At 41.8% G+C, this 20,507-nt stretch overlaps 1 protein-coding gene across 5 annotated transcripts in view; it reads right to left on the bottom strand.

Annotated features, from left to right (window-relative positions):
- CPQ (carboxypeptidase Q) overlaps window positions 1-20,507 on the bottom strand; it is a 262,566-nt gene that overhangs the window by 52,341 nt on the left and 189,718 nt on the right. For all 5 annotated transcript variants that reach the window (XM_073330508.1, XM_073330507.1, XM_073330509.1 and 2 more), the window contains exon 6: window positions 14,001-14,092. In XM_073330508.1, coding sequence (XP_073186609.1) covers window positions 14,001-14,092 — 92 coding nt within the window. The remainder of the gene's footprint in view (window positions 1-14,000; window positions 14,093-20,507) is intronic.

Genomic DNA, 20,507 nt, shown 5'->3' on the forward strand with positions numbered 1-20,507 from the left:
CTGCTTAATTTATGCTGGGACTATGCAGCTGACAATCATACAGCCACGACTGGCTCCTTGTCAGTCCTCATTTGGGTACAGTGGAGAAACAATCTCTTTTTGTGTTTTATAAAAGCCTGCTTTTCCATTAATGTCTCCTTTGGAAAAAAAATCACAATTTAATATTAAGAAATGTATATTATAACTCACTAAAATCACTGTTATGCAAATATAATTGTTCATGTAATTATATCTACATTCAACTCATTAGCACAATAAGTGATAGTAATAAATATTAACTGTGATTGTAGAGAATTAAGTAGAAGTGGCTTTTTCTTTTTTGCATCTTTATGTGTGAGTTTCAGAGTAGCAGCCGTGTTAGTCTGTATTCGCAAAAAGAAAAGGAGTACTTGTGGCACCTTAGAGACTAACAAATTTATTTGAGCATAAGCTTTCATGAGCTACAGCTCACTTCATCGATGCAGCTCACGAAAGCTTACGCTCAAATAAATTTGTTAGTCTCTAAGGTGCCAGAAGTACTCCTTTTCTTTTTATGTGTGAGTATTTTTTCTTATCCGTTTCTTCCATTCTCATCCTGATGACTCACAAACGAATGCTTAAATAGAGATATCAAACTGATCTCCCTAATTCAGATCTCCATGTTACATTATTTGCCTAAAACATATAGGACAATATAAGTGAGAGGGAGGTCATACCATTGCCAAAATAAGCACTCAAGAAACAATTAGCTGAAGCCTGAGGCATAAAACCTATTTGTCTTTCATTCTTATCTTTTTTCCTCTCCTGAACTATTATCTTCTCCTTTACTGCAGCAGCCATGTATTGATAGAAAAAAACTCTTCCAATTCATTTTAAAAAAAGTCACCCTACCTGTTTTTACAGGTACAGAACCACAACAAACACACACTTCTATGCAACAAGATATGAAATAACATGCTCATTGCGAATCCATAGCACACTCATCCTGCTTTCTTAATGAAAGGAAACATCTCGTAAGCAGGGGTTATTAGATTCTTAGAGTTTTCATCAAATACCTAAAAGGAGAAATCCTATTATCCTCATCTCAGCAGCAAGAGAGAGCAATCCTCCTTACTCTCAAGCCATATGATTCCCTTGTGAGCGTGCATGCAAATAAGGACCAAATTTCAGATATCAAAGTTTTGAAATTTTCTGTTAGCAGAAATAACCAAGTAGGGCAAAAGATGAAATCTTTTTTCTAGTAAGTAGAAAAGTAAATCAAAATAAGTTGTTCCCATTAGTATCTTTGATACAGTTGAGTCTTAATCTAAACGTTACAACCATGCATTACGGGCTAAATAGTTTTACATTACTTAACTAGAGATAGCAATACTACTACAAAGAGTTATTGTAAGAAAATTTTCTTTAAGAGGATTTGAGTTAAATTTACACTTGATGTAATGCTTCCAATGATTTCAATGGAATTACAAGAGTATGAATTTGGCCTATTGTCTCTTAATTGTAATTTTCTGAATTTTCCAGTTGTAGAGATTGTATTCAGTGTTGTTGTAGCCAGGTTGGTCTAAGAGGATATTAGAGAGACAAGGTAGGTAGGAAAAACAATTATTTGTAAGCCCAAAAGCTTGTCTCTCTCACCAACACAGGTTAGTCCAATAAAAGATATGACCGCATCCACCTGGTCTCTCTAATTGCAGAGATACTTAGTTTCCCTTGGAGTTTTCATCTATTCCTAAATAAATATCTTCATCCAGCAGCAGAATCATAGAATCTCAGGGTTGGAAGGGACCTCAGGAGGTCATCTAGTCCAACCCCCTGCTCAAAGCAGGACCACTCCCCAATTTTTGCCCCAGATCCCTAAATGGCCCCCTCAAGGATTGAACTCACAACCTTGGGTTTAGCAGGCCAATGCTCAAACCACTATGATTTGCCACTCATGTTTTCTTAAATTTATCTACAGAAAGAGCCACAATATGGGTGCTGATAACCCTTCTTATGACAAGTTCCTTCCTCTTAGCCTATGGAATTGGGAAAGAATAGCAGTATTTGTGATGTTTTGTGTTTTTAGAATTTTTTTTTATTATTTGTATAAAACCTAGGGGCTATACAATCAGGGCCCCAGTGCATTAGACACTGCACAAACACTAAACTCCAGTCCCTGCCCCGAAGACTTAGGGCCTGTGATGGGGTGCGACTTATCACTGTGCTGCCTCCTGCTGGCTGTCCAGGGAATTAGTGCTGCACCCTCTCTTGGTGGTGTCTCGCCCGCTGTCACCTCCATTCCTGGACCCACATCACTCCCAAGACCACGGCGTCCACGTCAGTGGCCCTGCCCTCCCACTGTGCCACACTCTATGTTCCCCTCCTTCTGGGGGGACCTGCAGTCTACTGTCCGGCCACTCCCTTCAGTGGCAAACTGCAGTCCACTGTCCAGTCACTTCCTTCAGTGGCTCCAGCACCCTCTTTGCCCTTGCATCAGGGCCTCAGTCTGCAGATCCCTGTAGCCTGCCTGGAGCTGCCTTTAGCTCTCTGGGTCTCTGCCTCAATGCTCTGTCCAGGGTGCTTTCTGCCCTTTGCCTGCAAGGAAGCCAGTCCTCCTCCCTTCTCAAGCTCCAGAAAGTGATTGAAATGCTCTGTCCTGCATTCCTTCTTATATGTGCCAGACCGGCCCTGATTGGCTGCTCCTATAAGCTCTTCTGTGATTCGCTGCCTCCTGCACAGCCTCCCTAGGGCTGCTTTTAACTCCTTTTCTGCCAGTGTGGGACAGATGCCCCATCACAGGGCCTGATTCTCATTTACACCACAACTGCCAGAGTAAAGGGGCCTCAGTGAAAATGAAAATCCGGCTCTTTAAGATCTAGGAATCAGTCTCAACTTAAATGTAGCAACTAAAAGCAATGACCATTTCAGCTGGTAATACTTTTATGAGCAATGGTGCTGGTGATTCAGTATGCAGACATCTACCCTTTGAGTCAATACTGACCAAGTGCCTTAGTATGGTGTTGGAAGGGGACACTGCACTGTTGGAGGTATTGTTTTTCAGAGGCAACACCTGACCAGCTATATTCATATATTAAATATGCTGTGGCAGTTAACCCTGGTGTCCTGGCCAAAACCTTAGGGATGCTGTGATGGGACTTAGCCCTATCACCTATTAAAAAATATTCAAAAGCCCTGAGGTATGAGGATGCACAGGGAGTGCATCCTCCTGTGAAGGAGGCCCTGAGGTAGGGTCAGTTAAGAATACAAGAGCCCAAGAGGTATGGAAGAGTGGTTAGACCAGCAAAGAAAGGAGAAGCTTGGAGGATCTAGGGAGAAGCCAGAGAATCAAAGGGAGGCTGAGTTAAACACAAGCTGTGGGGAAGCAGCACATCGGGCTTGGAGGTAGGAAGTAGCCAAGGGAACCAGTAGCATATCTGAAAAAGCAGACCTAGCTCCTTAATACAGGGTCCCTAGGCCACAACTCAGAATAGAGGGTTCCCCTGAGGAAGGGGCATGCCAGCCCAAGAGAAGAAATATTGAACTAGGGTGGAACTGAAGACTGTCCCCAAAGGACAAGTCAAGGAATAGCTGGGGGTGCGGGGGGAGGCGCTTTTGTGTTAGGATGCTTTGTGAACTTTCAAGTTGGACCTTTCTGTTATTCTGGAAGGGGACTGAACTTTGTGAGACTTGGCCAGTAGAGTGAGTCACAGAAGACCCAGTGAGAGACATGGGCTTATAGGCGGTGCCAAAACAAGGACCTCCAGTATCATCACACCCTGACACAAGAGGGCACGACAGGTGATGAGTACACTACTTTGCAGTCGCCATTAGGTCAGCGTGCAAAGGGAGTGAGAGACCCTCTCCATAGAGCACCAAATAGCCTGTACACCCCGTCATTAATGCATCTAGTGCGCAGATACTGCAATAATGGGTGCCACATAAATACTTAAGAGTGTTACAAATAAAACTGTACATAGGTCTATGAGTTACTTACTACTAAAACATTATCTCCCTAGTAGCTATATCATCTTTATTCTGTTGCTACATCAACTATGTCAGAACTGTACGATTCCCGCTATAGTAATGTCACCCTTCAAGGGTCTATCTGCCAGAAAATAAATATTCTTGGAACCGAAAACTAAATTGACAAAGCAAAAAAAGTAATCTATTCAATTCCATTTTATGCAGCTAAACTGTACATACAGAATCTTTAAAATCATACATCTACAGTACTTATACTTGTTCAGCTCTGTTATCTTCATTATTCTACCCTGCCACATGGGAATAGTGCATTTGCACTCACACAAACACATTTCAATTTCAAAGAAAACCATGTCCTGTTCTGTGCTGACTTACAGCACCTTTAAAATATTTCTTTTATTTGACTTTTAATCATAACCACCAAGAAGTAGTTCATGCTATCATAATCCTATTGTCCGAAATCAGCACAATAAATCATTAAAAGGTTAAGATATTTTTCATGTTCAAATAGAATGTACAGAATTAATCTGCTTTATTTGGTTACTATGTATAATGAGGATTTCTTGTAGCTAAATTATCAAGAAGGGGAAAAATAAATACAAATGAGGACATGATTCTTACTTATTTTTTCCAATTAAGTATTAAATGCATATTAGGTTAAACTGTGCAGTCTTCATAAAACAACATCCAGAGCTGAACCGCACTGGCATAACAAAAATTAACATAATTTTTTCTGCCAAATTAAAAGTGAGTTAGGTATCATTCACCCCCTTTATTTACTAATTTGATTATTAAATGTAATCATTGATAATATTTCTCAATCTACACCTAAAACCAAACAAGACTAGCCACAGCAAACAAGCACAGACCTCTTGGCAAAGCATGGGAACAGAATGACATGATTCCATATAGTGGTAACATTTCTTTTTTAAGAGACTACTAGGCTAGCCCTGGCAGATCCTATTCTCTTTATAGAGTGAAAATGGGTGATAACTTCACCATCTGTTTTGGCAATGTTCCCTTTACCAGCATCATGCATACAGTACAGTGTGTCTGCTGTGTCTCCATCTCCTGCATACATAAATTTTTGTAAAGGATTTATATAAAAATCTTGTTATATAGTCTCCTGTTTTGTTACATCTTAGTCCATCTGAACACCGTAGCGTCAGTGATCAATCCAGCATTTAAGAGACACTATCTCCTCCAATTATACCACAGCAAGCCTGTCCAAGTGTCCTCTTTGACATATCTACCGAGGGCTTGTCTACATGGGGAGTTTAATTCACAGTAAGCTACTGTTTGTCAACAAAACTGTGTAGTTTAGACATGGCCTCACTCATGTTACTGAAGGTTAAACCACCCCCTTCCCATGTTGACAAGCCTTGAGAAGTCTAAAATGTCCTAATAGCGTTGATATAATAGGTGCGTAGGAATCCACATTATCCAATGCCTATTTTAAAGCATACTAGTAAAGAAGCAAATTGGGACCCACTCCCTCTGTTCCTTATATGGCACCATAGTGATGTTAACTCAAGCCACTATATCATTGCTTTCCACTACATACAATCTGATTTAATTCCATTTATTTTTTCACAGTGAATTTTTAATTCTGTGCCTCCCTCTCAAAATGAAACTTCCAGTTATTTGTTCTTTTAAGTTAAATAATGTTATGAGCTAAGTGAAACCTTGTTATGGGCTGAATTAAAACCTCATTCACATAGATGTGTGAATGAATCCCCCATTTAAGACAGCTGTAAGAGACAGTTAAGGGGCCACACCTCAAACAAAAATTTTTAGGATCTACCCAGAAAGTAGGTCAGTGGTGGTGGGTTCAGGTGTGAAGAGGCGGGTGCAGAGGGGAGAGAACACACAGAAAACTGAAAAAGAGATAGACCGAAGGAGTTGCTGAAATCACAGTGGCTGACTAGAAGAAACCTGGGAAGTGGTTTTTGAGCAAGCTGAAAACAGTGCAAGTTGAAAAGAGTGCTCTTGGTGCTGTGAGCAAAAAGAAGCTGTTTCCTGCTATTTGATTCCTTCTGTGTTCAGAGACACAAGACTTTGTGCATTCTTTTTAAATAAACAAGACTTCATCAGAAAAAATACCAGACTCCATCTACTTCTACATCCCCTGAGCCCTGAAATTCAACTAGCTGCTGGGATCAAAAAGGGGCAGAGAGGTGTCAAGAGAGGGATCCAGCTTCCAGGGAGACAGAATGTGAGCTGGTATTCCTGTTGACCGAAAATGGAACAAATAATGGAGATGCTTGCAAAAATCCAATATGGCCAGTGGGATTTAAAACAAGATCTAAAACAAGAGCTGGTGAATTTTCAAAAGGAATTCAGACAAGACCTGCAACAAAAGCTGGAGATGTCCTGGAAAAGGCTCAGAGAGGATTTGTAGGCTATGAGATCTATGTTGGAGCAACAACTACAAAGTACCTGGACAGATTGGGAAACCCAGCTGCAAAATACTCAGGCTGGGACAGTAAAATGGATTCATGAGGTGACCAGCAAATTATCTCAGTCATACACCAGAAAAACTGGAGACGAAGCACGTTTCAACCAACTTGGAACTTGCTAACAGAGATGAGCTGCAGCAAGGACTTATGGAGCTAAAAACTCAGATACATAAGGAATTCAAAGAGTCGATGATCACAGTGGATGGCAGCTACCTGGATGATTAATTGACCCAATCAGATGATTAGGGTTAGGACTGGACATTAACAACAGTTTTCTACCTCCTTTGTTACTCACAGAGGCCCAGAGGGGAGAGGTCAGGCTGTCCCAGCTCAAATAATGCAAAATCCCACTCACTATCTTTAAGGGAAAAACTCCCTGGAGGTTATTTGGTTCAATTCAGTGTTCTACAGTAGCTCAAATGAATGGCTGGGAAGAAGGACTAAAACAGGAGGGGTTACTAGCAGCCAACGTTGGTGGCCCAGCTCTGACTGTACTGCAGAGCTTACCACCAGAAACGAGACTGAGTTATCCAGATCCAGTACAAGCCCTTGACATGCAATTTGGAGTTAGTCATCGATCTAAGCTGTCAGGGGCACAGCTAAAAACTAGAATGAGAGGACAGAAGAAAACCCACCTGAACTGGCTGACGACTGGCAGAGACTTGTGTTCCTGTCATACCCAGATACCATCAAGGCCTTTCAGGATAAACTGTCCTCTGTCTAGCGCTAGCAACAAAAATGATAAAAGGTTAAGAAAACTGGGCACATTTAGTCTTGAGAAAAGAAGACTGAGAGGAGACCTGACAACAGTCTTCGAATATGTTAAGAGCGGTTATAAAAAATATGGTGATCAATTGTTCTCTATGTGCAATGAAGGTAGGAAAACAAGTACTTGGCTTAATCTGCAGCAAGGGAGATTTAGGTTAGATATTAGGAAAAATGTTCTAACTACATGGGTAGTTAAGTTCTGGAACAGGCTTCCAAGAGAGGTTGTGGAATCTTGATCACTGGAAGTTTTTAAGAACAGGTTGGACAACACCTGTCAGGATTGGTCTAGGTTTACTGGGGCCTGCCTCAGTGCAGGAGGCTGGACTTGATGGCCTCTTGAGGTCCCTTCCAGCCCTACATTCTATGATTCTAACAGTTCTGTTAAAAGCTGGTTGTGACAGTCTGTACCTCTAAGTTCATTCCTTTTACAGACTCTGTTAAATTTTTTACAAGTTGCATTTTACCTTTTACTTCCTTGTAACCAATTCTGACTTGTATGCCTCATAATTTGTAGTCACTTAAAATCTGTCTTTCTCTAGTTAATAAATTTGTTTTGTTGTTTTATCTAAACCAGTGTGTTTAGATTGAAGTATTTAGGAAACGTCATTTGGGATAACAAGATTTGTGAATATCATTTTCTATTAATAAAATGACAGACTTTATATGAGCTTGTATTGTCCAGGAGGGTGCTGGGCAGTACAAGACGCATATTTCTGGGGGAAGTCTGAGACTGGGAGTTTGCTGGTGTTTCCCTGCAGTGTAATTCATGGGTGGCTGGCTATAGCACTCATACAGTATAGCTGGGAGTGATTTACATTACATACAGCAGACCAGTGTAAAAGGCACTGCAGGCTGGAGAACTGAGGGGACACAACTATCAGTCCATATTGTACCTGAGGTAATATCACGCTAGTACCCTCCCACAAGTGTCTAGAGAAAGCCTCCCTCCCAGTTCAGGAAACAAGCTGAAGGGGCAAAGCTTGGAGGTTCGAGGATCAGTCTCACAGTTTTTGTTTGTGACTGGACAGTTAAACAACAATAATGGGAGTTTGTCTATACAGTGTATAATAGGATCTGTGAGGTGTATAGGGATAGTTGATACAGGTTCAATCATAAAAGAGTTATTAGACCAGACATGATGAAAAGATAAGGGAATAGGGGATCCAGAACTGAACTAATTGGTCTCACATGGAGATAATGACTGGCACAACAGCACCCATCTAAAAATTGGGTTTGACAATTGGACCTTAAATTTAAGCAAGAAGTCTGGGTGGCTGAAATAGTGGATGAGCTAGTAATTGGCTTAGATTCCATTATGGCTGATAACTGTAATCCATGCCAGGAAAAGGGTCTTACAGATTCTGTCTGTGGAAATTCCCTTTAAAGATATGGCCCAGGTGGGACAATGGTTTGTAGATAACTGGTTTGCAGTGAAAGGATTGTCCTGCTCCGGGGGCATAACCCATTACAACAGCTACATGCTGTGGTAGCTTTCCAGAAAGGGAAAGATGGGGAGTGGCTGAAAACTGTTCTGAGAGCCAGAGTTTCAGGGGAATCTTAGCTGCTAAAGCTCTTGTGGATACGAAACAAGAATTAATCCCTGTTTGTTTGATTAATGTTTCTGACAAGCAGCAAATAGTAAAAAAAAAAAAAAAAAAAGGACTGCAGTCTCAAAATGTGAACCAATGGATCTGTTAAATCCTACCATAGAAGAAAACTGCAAGGGGAAAGGTGAGCTCCCAGAGTTTCTACTGTACTTGTTCCTGAGCAGTGCTGTACACTTAAATGGGGAACAGCAGAACAGTCTAAGAGTTTGTGGTTAAGAATCAGGAGTTGTTCTCTTGAGCCAATAAAGATATAGGTTGTACTGCACTGATTCAGCACAAGACTGATACTGTGGGAAACCAACCTATTGAACAGCCACCTCACCAGTTGCAAATAACAAAAAAGGGAAGAGATACTCTAGGCCATTGAGGAAATTTATCACGAAGGCATAACTGAGCCTTCAACCAGCTCCTGGACCTCACCCATAGTGCTGGGTAAGAAAAAGGATGGCAGCACCCAATTCTGTGTGGACTATAAAAAATTAAATGAAATCACTTCAAAGGTTTCTTATCCATTACCACAAATAGATGATACCCGGGATGCAGGAGCAGTGTCAGTCTGGTTTTTCACAATGGATGTTAAAAGCGGGTATTGGCAAGCAGAGGTAGATCCAAACAACAGGGGGAAAAACTGCTTTCACAGCAGGACAAGGCTTATGGCTTAAAGTGATGGCTTTTGGCTTGTGCAACGCATAAGCCACATTTGAGAGGCTAACAGAGATGGTATTACGTTGCATGCCCTTCTCAGCCCGTTTGTTATACCCAGATGGTATCCTGGTACATGCTAAAACCTTTGAACAAGAACTAAAATATTTACAAATGGCCTGTGATAAGCTGAAGATGGACAATTTGAAACTGAACTCAAAGAAATGTAAGGTGTTCCAAAAAAAGTTAATCTACCCCAGACACACAATTAGTGAGGAGGGAATGTCCACTGACAAAAATAAAACTGAGGATGTAAAAAGCCAGACAACTTCCCAGACACTCACAGATGTGCAGAGTTTTATAGGCCTCTGCTCCTGTTACAAAAAGTCCATTTGTGGGTTTGCCAATATTGCAAAATACTGCATAGGTTGTGTGAGAAAGGGAAACCATTTCAGTGGTCAGCAGAGCAAAGATGTAGCATTTTGAGAGTTAAAAAAGGCTCTACTGACCGCTCCTGTTTTGGCCTATCTGTGTTTCAAACCCTTTTCATATTTGATACAGATGCTAGTAACTAAAGTCTGGGGGCAGTATTGGCACAAGACAACAAGGGGCTTGAGAGGGTGGGAGCTTACTATAGCAAAAATCTAAGTTCTCCTGAGAGAAATTACTGCACCACCAGAAAGGAACTCCTAACAGTGGTTGCATCTATAGAAAATTTTCATCATTGCTTGTATGGGACGAAGTTTCTGGGCAGGACAGGACAGGCTTCCTTGCAATGGCTCATTAGATTCAGGAATCCTGAGGGACAGCCTTTACTGTTGGTTGGAAAAATGTCAGGGTTAGGATTTCACAATCAGACAGTGGTTAGGTCATAAGCATGGTAATGCTGATGCCTTGTCCAAACAGCCTTGTTGGGAGGCTAATTGCAAACACTGTCCCAAGCCGGAGAGCAAGGAATTAGTTGCTCAAGGTAATGGATGTGGCTCTCTTTCTTGATTTTTCAGAAGTACCTATGTTCTTAATTCATCCCTGGAACAATGGGGATGGAGCTGCAGGAATGGACCCCAGAGCAGTTAAAACTTCCCCAAAGAAAGAATCCTCATACGGTGGTACAGTGTGAGTGGAAAATCAACTGGCAAATGCAGCCAGCCTAGAATGCAGTGTCCCCTAACACCACCACAATAAAAGGTTTCTGGTCACACTGGGAAAACTTGGAATTTAAAGTTGAAATATTGTACAGAAGATGGGAGAAACCAGTGGGTGATGGATACAGGCACCAGTGGGTTGTCAGATACATTGAAAAAAGAAGTTCTGAGGTTATGTCATGAGATCAAAACTGATGAACATTTTGAGATTGCAAAAACCTTAGCCAAGCTAAGGGAGAATTTCTATTGGGTAAAGTTCAGGGAGAATGTAGAAAGCTGGTGCAGGAAATGTGATGCTCACATTGCAAAGAAAGGCACTGGGAGTACCCCTTTGCAGCAGTATCTTGTGGGGACACCAATGGACTGCATTGCCATTCATGTTCTTGGGCCCTTGCCTGAGACAGAGACAGCCAGTCATCATTTGCTGGTAGCTATGGACTATTCACAAAATGGCCTGAGACTTACTTAATAGGAAATTAAGAGGCTGTGACAGTAGCAGTAGTTCTAGTGAATTAATTCTTCACCAGATTTAGGGTCCAGGGGGAGGTACTCACTTTGAATCCAAAGTGTTTCAACAGGTTTGAGGGATTCGGGGAGCCACAAAACTCCACCATGCCTTTATATTCTGCATGTCTGGGGTGGTGCAAAAGGTTCAGTAGGACTTTGGGGTTTAGCTGGTAACCTTTGTAGAACAGCACCAAAGGGACTGGAACCAGTATATCCCATTCTTTCCGATGGCTTATAGAACATCAATGAGATTACAATGTGCCCCAGAACTCTTCATGTTTGGGCAGGAGCCAAGGAACCCAGCAAACCTTTTGTACGGAGTTTCTGAAGAGGAACAAAAGGAATTGAACCATTTGGACTACACAGAAACCCTACAATACAAAACTGAAAAACTTCACACCTTTGCTACGGAAAATTTTTGGATAGCCTCTGATAAAATGAAGAGACTCTATGATGTAAGGTCATATGGGGAAACTTTTAAAAGAGGGAACCTTATTTGGTGAAAGAAGGGTAGGAGCCCTAAGAAGGGTAGGAGCCTTGGGAGGGACCCTATACAGTAGTGACGCAAATAAAGAAAGGATGCAGTTGGGTCCCAGGACTAAACCCAAAGTTATCCATAAAGGCCATTTAAGGCGATATCAGGGGGACAGGATTTCAGCATGGCTGCTCCCTGAATCTGACAACTGAGGATGCTGAGGCTGGGAAAGTTGTGACTGTAATGAGTCTCCCCATTCTGACAGAAAAGAGCAGGAATTGTTCTTGGAACTGTTACAGCCACCAAGTTCCACAGAAACAACAGACATACCTCAGGAGCACAATTAAAAGAAGTTCAGGGAGAGAAAAGCTCCAAAGCCAGGTTTGGGCGGGAATCCAATCCTTTTCTGTTTGTGATGTGAAACTTTCTTGACAGAAAGACCCTGAACATATGTAATAGGTAAGTGTGTATCATTAGTAATTTGTTAAATTATTTCTTTTCTTTCTGTTTGGGATGGGTTATTGCGGGTCACCATTTTAGGCCTCATCGAGATGATGGGCAAAGCTCAGGTGGGGAGTATTGTTATGAGATGGGTGAAACTTTGTTATAGGTTAAGTTAAAACCTCATTCAAACAGATATGCGAATGGGTCCCCCATTTAAGACAGTTGTAACAGACAGTTAAGGGGCTACATCTAAAACAAAGCCTAATAAAGTCCACCCAGGAGCTACCACCAGGTGAGTGGAGAGTTCGATAGGATATCGTGGCCAGGTGGAAGGGAGAGAACACTGAAGGTACGTCTAAACTTAAAATGCTACTTCAGTATAGACACTCACTACGGCAACGGGAGGGGTTCTCCTGTTGTTGTAGTTTATCGCCTCTCAAGGAGGTGGACTGCTAGGTCAACAGAATTCTTCCATCAACCTAGCGCTGTCTACATGGGGGATTAGGTCAGCATGGCTATGTCTCTCAGGGGTGTGTATTTTTCACATCCCTGAGAGACTTTGCTATGCCGATATAAGCTTTCCTGAGTAGACCAGCCCACAAAAAACTGAAAAAAAATGACAGAGTGAGGAACAGACTGAAGGAGCAACTGAAATCATAATGACTGTCTCCGGAAGAAACCTGGGGAGAGGTTTTTGGGCCAGGGTGCAGGCTGAAAAGAGTGCTCTCGGTGCTGTAAGCAAAAGAAGCTGTTTCCTGCTATTTAATTCCTGCATTCAGAGACACAGGACTTTGTACTTCTTGGTCAATAAATAAAACTCTATCAAAGAAAATACCAGACTCCATTAATTTCTGCTTCCAACGAGATCATCAATGGAATCCGGAAATTTTACTAGCACTTGGGTCAAAAAAGGAGCAACAATAACATCATAAACGCTCTGCCAGGAATTTTTATTGCAAGACATGGATTCTGAAAAAACCTGCTGTCATGGTAGAACAAAAACTTTAAACACATTTTTCTTCATCAATTTCTTGGCTTTGCATTGCAGGTTTAAGCATTGTTGAGATTAACTACTACCAAATAAGGGATCACAAAACACAGATAAAAATCAGGAGTTAGTTATATGATTACAGGGTTAGCTTCCTACAAAATGTTTATATTTTGAAAATTGTTGGCTCCAGGACAGTTTTATGAAGTTATCATTCATGTCATGCAATCCTTTGAAGAGACAACTGTGCACAGCTAATATGGAAATAATATTATGTGATATTTTCAGCCTAATTACCAGTCCTAAAAAGGAGTTTTATAATTTTACTTAGCATAATCAAAAATAGCTAGTGATGGCATTTAAAATGTCCTTGATCCCATACAGTAAACAATAATTGGCAGAAAGCATTTTAGATCATACTCACCATTAAAATGTTATATATCTGTGCTTCCAAAGAGAGTTCTCTCTTTACTAGTTTATTCATTACATTTTAGTGGACTATGCAACATGCAGTGAAACAGAAATGTAAAGGGTAAATTAAATGGATTAATATTGACAAAGTGTATGGATTGCTCACCCCATTTGAGGGCAGGCAGTTAGCTGTTTTTTGAAAGCCACAGCAGATATCCTCATGAAATATTCGCTTCATAACAGCTTTGTGACATGGTATGGTACATCAAGTAAAGTACCTGCAGAGCTTATCATACCCATTAACTTTTGACCTTCAAATGAGAAGTCCCTACCATTTTTCCCTTTTGCAATCCAAATGAATGTCTGAGTCAGAGAGTTACATTAACAAACCAATGGAAGAGAAGCACAAGAGGATGGAACTTCCTTTTTTTCTAAAAGGACTATATTAAAACACAGAGTATTTCACAACATCTTGCACATAAAGTTGTGCCTATGTATCTGCAGGCAGAACTGGACCCTATATGGTTAGACGAAGAGTCTGACATTTTGAAAATCTAGTATTCTCAGTCAAAAAAGCAAATACTATAACATGGATCATTTTATTACATAATTTACCTTGTGTAACTGGTAGTACTGCTCAGCACCCACCCCTCCTGGTTCTTCTGCAGTCCATAGCACCAACCGCAGAGTTCTCTTGGGGCGGAGCCCTAGGACATACAAAATTAAATATGGCTTTTAGTCCCAAACGTTCTATTTGTCTAAACAATTCATGTGTTGGCCTCCATTTCCCCAGGGCAGCTGCATATGAATTTCCATCAAACAGCCACCTTTGCTCTATGACCGCAACAAAAAGCGAGCATTAATACTTTTACTGCTGCAGAGTAGAAGATGTATAGCTGGGGCCACTATTAGTGTGGTAGCAGGGGAAGCTGCTGTGTGTTACAGCCATCTGTACAGGCCTGAACAACAGAGGCTCCATGGTCACTTCCTTACCTAGGTCTCTTACATAGCAATATGTACTACTTCCCCTGCCATGCCTGAAATCAATCAACTAATCATACCGCTTTCAGCGGACTTGCTGGTAAGGATCCTCATTACCGTCACCTTAATTGAAGATATGCTATCAGATTTGTATGAGAAACTCTAACGGTTTTAAGTACTAAAGGACAGTAGGATATAATTTTGCTATTCATTACACATTACTAAGAATGAAATAGCAGAGAGAGCTGTACTTTAGACCCTGACATACAACCAGCTGCTGAGCATATGCAAAGCTTTTTAAAGCAAGGCAAGTGCAGGACAATTCTGTGAGAGCAATGAGAAAGGAGAAGGAGAAGGAGAAAAGTAGAGTCTACCCTGCAAAAGAGGGTATTGCTGTAAGAGATCCAGGCAGATATAAATTCTGGTCTTTGATTTATGGTTAATTAATTCAGTTAATTAAATCTGGTAAATCAGTTCATGAATGATTATATTTATTCTGTGCATCAACATTTAACACTTAAAAAAAAATGCTTAGAGCTCCCCTACAGTATAATTTTTAAGAATGGTCAAGAAAAGGCATAGGGGGAAGCCAGTTGTGAAAAAGTTATTGGAACATAGTCATGCACATCTCTTTCACTAATTATAACCACCACCATCCATTTTTCCCCACCTGAAAGAAATCAGGAATACAAACAGATTTGACCCCCCCCCATTAAAGTTCACTTTCAACATAAATGAAGAGAAGCAAAAGGTTTGCTATTAGAAATAACACATTAGGGACCCTAATAATTGAAGACAGACAACAGAAACAAAATATGAAAAACTTACACTTTCCATTATTCTGTAATTCAGGAAGTACAAACAATAGAATCCAGTAATTAAAACTACATTTTCTAAATGCAAGTCACCTGACTCTAAATGCAAAAGAACCCTCATTTTTTAAAAACAGCCCCCCCCAAAGTAATTACAACACATGATTAGTCTCCTTCCTATTTCAAATCAGCCAGATGGCCAATGATGTCATATTATGACAATAATATAGATATCACATTGAAGTTAGCAAGACTATGACCACAAAATAACCAAATGTGGCAGCAACTTGGTTAATAAAAAAGGCCACTCTAAGTCATAAATCATTATCTGGCCCCAAAACCACATCAGAAGAGTGTGTGTCATGTTCCAAAGGGTGCTGAAGGTTAAGACTTAAGTGACAATTAGATACGATATTTGAAAGGTTGTTTTTACTTAACTATCACATCACAAAATACTACACACGGAGGGCCAAGTCTTCGTCCACTGCATAAAGTGTATGTAAAAGGGCTTTGTGCAAGGGTATCTCTTGATGGATGGCACCAGAATTTTCCCTCTCTCCCTAGGCCGTGGAGCACCAGCACAGCTGCTGCTATACCGCAGAGACTTGTAGTAGCCCCTGCTGCCACTAAAGTTGCACTACATGGGTGAAGGGTTTGGCCAGTAGCTTCATGTGGTCATGTTCAAACCTGCACCCCTCCAATGGCTCACCCCTCATACTGCTGTGGTATGAGCTACTGAGGTGTTCTGTTCCCTGGCATAAAAGGAGCATGAGACCCTAGTGTGTGGCCCCTTCTTAGGCCTGTCATTCCACCTCTCCAGTGCAGTGGAAGAATAGTAGCTACACTGAATCTGGGTCCTTTCACGCCTGGAAGTGGGGAGAAAGGATCTAGCACTGAAGGCCTAAGAGGTTGCTGGGAGACAAAGATTTGGTTGTGTGTTCTACTGAATTGTAAAGTACATGTTAAAAATATAAGCTATTCAGGTTTGGGTTTTTTAAAATACAGATGAGGTAATTTAAATTCCCTCATTATCAGACTGTAAAAAGTCAGACTGTAAAAAGATAACAAATATTTCTCTACCTGATATTCAAAAATAACTCTTGTGACCACAGACTATCAAACAAATCCAATATTCACAAGTTAGCAGAATTGCAAAGAAAACTGCTCTGTGCCTGCTGTTATTAAAAAGGAAATTATTTGTTTAAGGCACATTCTTGTTAATCAAGTTTACTATGGCTTAAATAAGGGTTTTGTTTTAAAACACTGCTTCCTAGTAAGGTATAATCCACCAGAACAGCAAGAGATTTTTTTTGTTGATTAAGGCACAATATCATCTAGTAAAAGTATTGGTAAAATGTAATTTAGCCTAGAAAACCATGTTCTGTGATGATTAGAGTACACTATATGGAGAACTGTATGGCAAACTTCAAGCCAATCACTGCTTTAGTGCACAGAACAAAAGCATAAATAAAATAATGTGTCTCTGCTTTTCCACCTAGATAAATGATAGAATATACACTTTAAATAATGACAGTAGAAAAATAAGATTTTTTTATTTAGATGTTATATAAACATAAAATAGGTCACTATTGCAATCTGTAGCTGGTTATAACATTATTTTCTTGATTTATTAATGCAATGATCCTATTGTGTCCTTACTGATGCCATGTATACCTAATACCGGTATGCAATTCAAATGAAAGTGGAGGAACCTGACATTTGTTCAAACCATACAAAGTCAATATTCCTCATTCTGAGAGATGTAACGCATCCAAATAAGACTGTCTAGCACTGGAAGAATGTGGGTGGATAAGACGAAGATGATATCCAAAAGGGGATGGAAGGCACCCAAAATAATAAATAATCTCTGCTTAATCATGCATTATTAAGAACACATCCAAGGTAACCACAGAACCCTCCTCTAGGAACAGATTCATTCAAAAGTCAGCCAGGTTCCAATACAGCAGAAAATTAACTGCACTGTGTGGAATCTCACCTTTAACTAGGAAAAGTGTTCATTCACTCACATTTTAAACAAGTCCCTTGACTTTATTCAAACACATAGGGCCTGATTCTGATCACATGTTTCAATGGAGTTGTTCCTGATTTACCCCAATGAGAGTAAGAGAATAGCCCCATACTGTACAAATGCTTGTCACACAACCTGGTTACCACACTATCTTGGTAAAATGTCACAAAAATGCATTTTATCTGGGGTGACCAGATGTCCTGATTTTATAGGACAGTCCTGGTATTTGGGGCTTTTTCTTATATAGGTGCCTATTGCCCCCCTTGTCCCGATTTTTCATACTTGCTATCTGGACACCCTATTTTACCCCTAGTTTCTATACCCACATTGCCCACTCTGGGCAGGAGAAATAATAGAGGGGCCAGGCCCTCAGGATAAATTTTAAAAGCCATTTCAATCTACCTCATTTTTAGGGTGACTAGAGCTAAGTTCCCTCCAAGCTGCACAGCTGTGCAGCAGGCTATCAAGGGCCACGCAGGCGGGGAGAGGTGTCTCTCTCCGGCACTGGAGCTGCCCCGGTGGGGAGAGGTGCTCTCCTTTGGCCCTGGGCTGCTGAGATGAGAGAGTGCTTGGGGGAGTCCTCTCTCTTCACTGCAGCGCTGGGGCAGCCTCCATCCCAAACCCCTCATCCCTGGCCCCACCCCAGAGCCCACACCCTGCGCCAGACCCCACATCCCCCAATCCTCTGCCCTAGCCCTGAGCCCCCTTCCGCATCCCAAACCCCTCATCCTCAGCCCCGCTCCAGAGCCCACACCCCCACACACCCCAACCATCTGTCCCAGCCCTGAGCCCTCTCCCACACTCTGAACCACTCGACCCCACCCCCACCCCACATCACCTCCATATTGGTGCACATGGTGCAAATTCATTCCACATATGGATGTAAAAAAATTAGAGGAAACATTGGACTGGAGGTAGAGGTGTGTGTGAGTTTCATGCCACCACTTCTGTCCTATTACATCCTAAATGCCAATGCAGTTAGTCGGCATTCCTCAGCATCCTTTCATTGGACAGTACTTTACTGTAATCACCCCCAAACACTGCAGTATCACTAATGTAAGATGCAATCCTTATTGATGTCATGTTCTCTTATCTCACTTAAGCAATCCTAAAGCATGCACCAACTTCAGTGGGAACAAGATCAGACCTAATATCAAATAACCAAACCAAATGAGTACATGAGAACCATTAAAAACCTGCCCTGTAATCACATTGAAAGTGTTTGCTGGATATTCACAAAAGTTAGTTTTATAAGATTATCTTTGATCTGAGTGGCCTCCCACACTGCAACCAAATGCATTAATAGCAGTGTTTATGCCATAATTAATTGAAAAGTTGATTGCTAGAAATATTGAGACATGTATATATGCACCATTTGTTAATCTTGAGTTGCACCTGGATGCATTATATATCTTGATGTGCTTATTGTTACCCCATATATGTTATTACAACCCTGGATTAGTTCCCCAGGTGAAAATGCACCATGCTGCTGTACTGGACCGAAATCACGGATCCCATGTGCTCCTAGTTTGGTGGAGCTGAGCAGAGTTTAGGTGCTGGGCCTCTAGGTACAGACACCCTTCTTGGGAGTCCAATTGCCTAGACCTTGAAACTACTGCTTTTGCTCCAAGCCTCCCCAGTAGCTGCTACACTTTCACAGAGTTCTAGTCAAGCTGCGGACCCTGTGGTTTACAGTTTCCCTCTTCAGAGGCTACATGACAGTAAAAGCAAGTAATACAACGACTCTGCAGAGGAATGTTTAAACGCACATATACTTAGACAGCAAACGAGCCATACAGGTCTATGGAAAAACAACAAAACCTGCACACAAATCCCTGCCTCAGTTTCCTCAGTTTCTCCAACAGCCATGTGGGATTTAGTTAGTCTCTCTTCCGGGGGTTCAGGATTTATCTTCTCCTCCTTCTCAGCCATGTCTGCTTCTGATCTTAGTCTTCTCCCCTTTCAAAATGGCCAGCGAGAGCACCTCCCTTTTATAAATTTCCAATCCTCCCCGCCCCCTCCCCCGGCCTCTGCCCTTGTCAGATGAATCTCCTCAGTGACTTCAAGTCCCTCATCAAGCAATTGCTTGGCTGGTTACAAGCTCGCTTAGGGTATGTCTACACTGGCAAGTTTCTGCGCAACAAGTTATACCTCTTTCATTAAAGCGCTGGAATTAAAGTGCTGTTGCGTGCCCACACTGTGCTCCTTATGACCCTGGAGCGCATCCACATTAGCAGCTCTTGCAACGACAAAGAGAGCAGTGCATTGTGGTAGCTATCCCACTGTGCAACTGGCCGCAGGGTGCTTTGGGAAGGGTTTGCAATGCCTCATGGGGAAGGCACAGCATCACATGATGCAGGTTTCCCAATCCCATAGTTCCATGGGCATCCTACTACATTGCCAGCTGCTTTTCAACTGAAGTGTGCGGGGGAGAGTGTGTGACAGGGAGTGTGTGTGTGTGTGTGTGTGTGTGGAGGGGGGGAAGAGAGACAGTGTATTTCGGGGGACAGAGAGTGTGTCAGCATGCTGTCTTCTAAGGTCAGACAGTGGCAAGAAGCAACACACACACACACCTGCCTCAGGGTTCAACAGCACGAGCATTCCACATTAATGGTTTGCTTTGTGTCCAGGAGCACAATATGCAATGGCTGTCAGAAACAGAGCTTTGAAAGGGGAGAGGTGCCTGTCTCCCGGGAAGCCGAGTTCAAAACAATGAGCAGAGCAGCCACTTGAGGGATTATGGGACACTTCCGGAGGCCAATTGATTGCTTTCTGGGCTGTAACGTGTTTACACTGCCAATACAGCGCTGGAGCCTCTGTGCTTTGAGGCTTACGACTATCGTCGAGGTGGTTTTTTTGCAACGCTGCAACTGGGGAGTTTCTGCGCAAAAGTGGCTTGGCAGTGTGTACATGTCAGGAGTTACACTGCAGAAAGCTGCTTTACTGCACAGTAACTTGCCCGTGTAGACAGGCCTTAGTTGAATGGTTGCATGGGAGGCTGCTAGCTTGCCACTTATATGAGTTAATTCCATTGGTGGGGAGAGCACACTGATATTTCTCCCTCTCTTGCACAGCAAGCATAAGGGCCAGGCAGAATTACAGGCGGAAGTCAGCTGCACCTAATAAAAAAAGCATAGCAGCAGATGTACAGATTGTGCCTGGGAACTCTGGAAGCTGGGATGCCTCCCAGGGCTCCTTCTGGGGTATTGCAGCTCCACTACCGCCACAGGGCTCCGCCTAAATGGAACACTTGAGTCCCCACTGAATACCAAACTGGTACAAATTACACTACATGACTAC

Source organism: Lepidochelys kempii, chromosome 2 (assembly GCF_965140265.1).
Source record: "Lepidochelys kempii isolate rLepKem1 chromosome 2, rLepKem1.hap2, whole genome shotgun sequence".
Taxonomy (NCBI): domain Eukaryota; kingdom Metazoa; phylum Chordata; order Testudines; family Cheloniidae; genus Lepidochelys; species Lepidochelys kempii.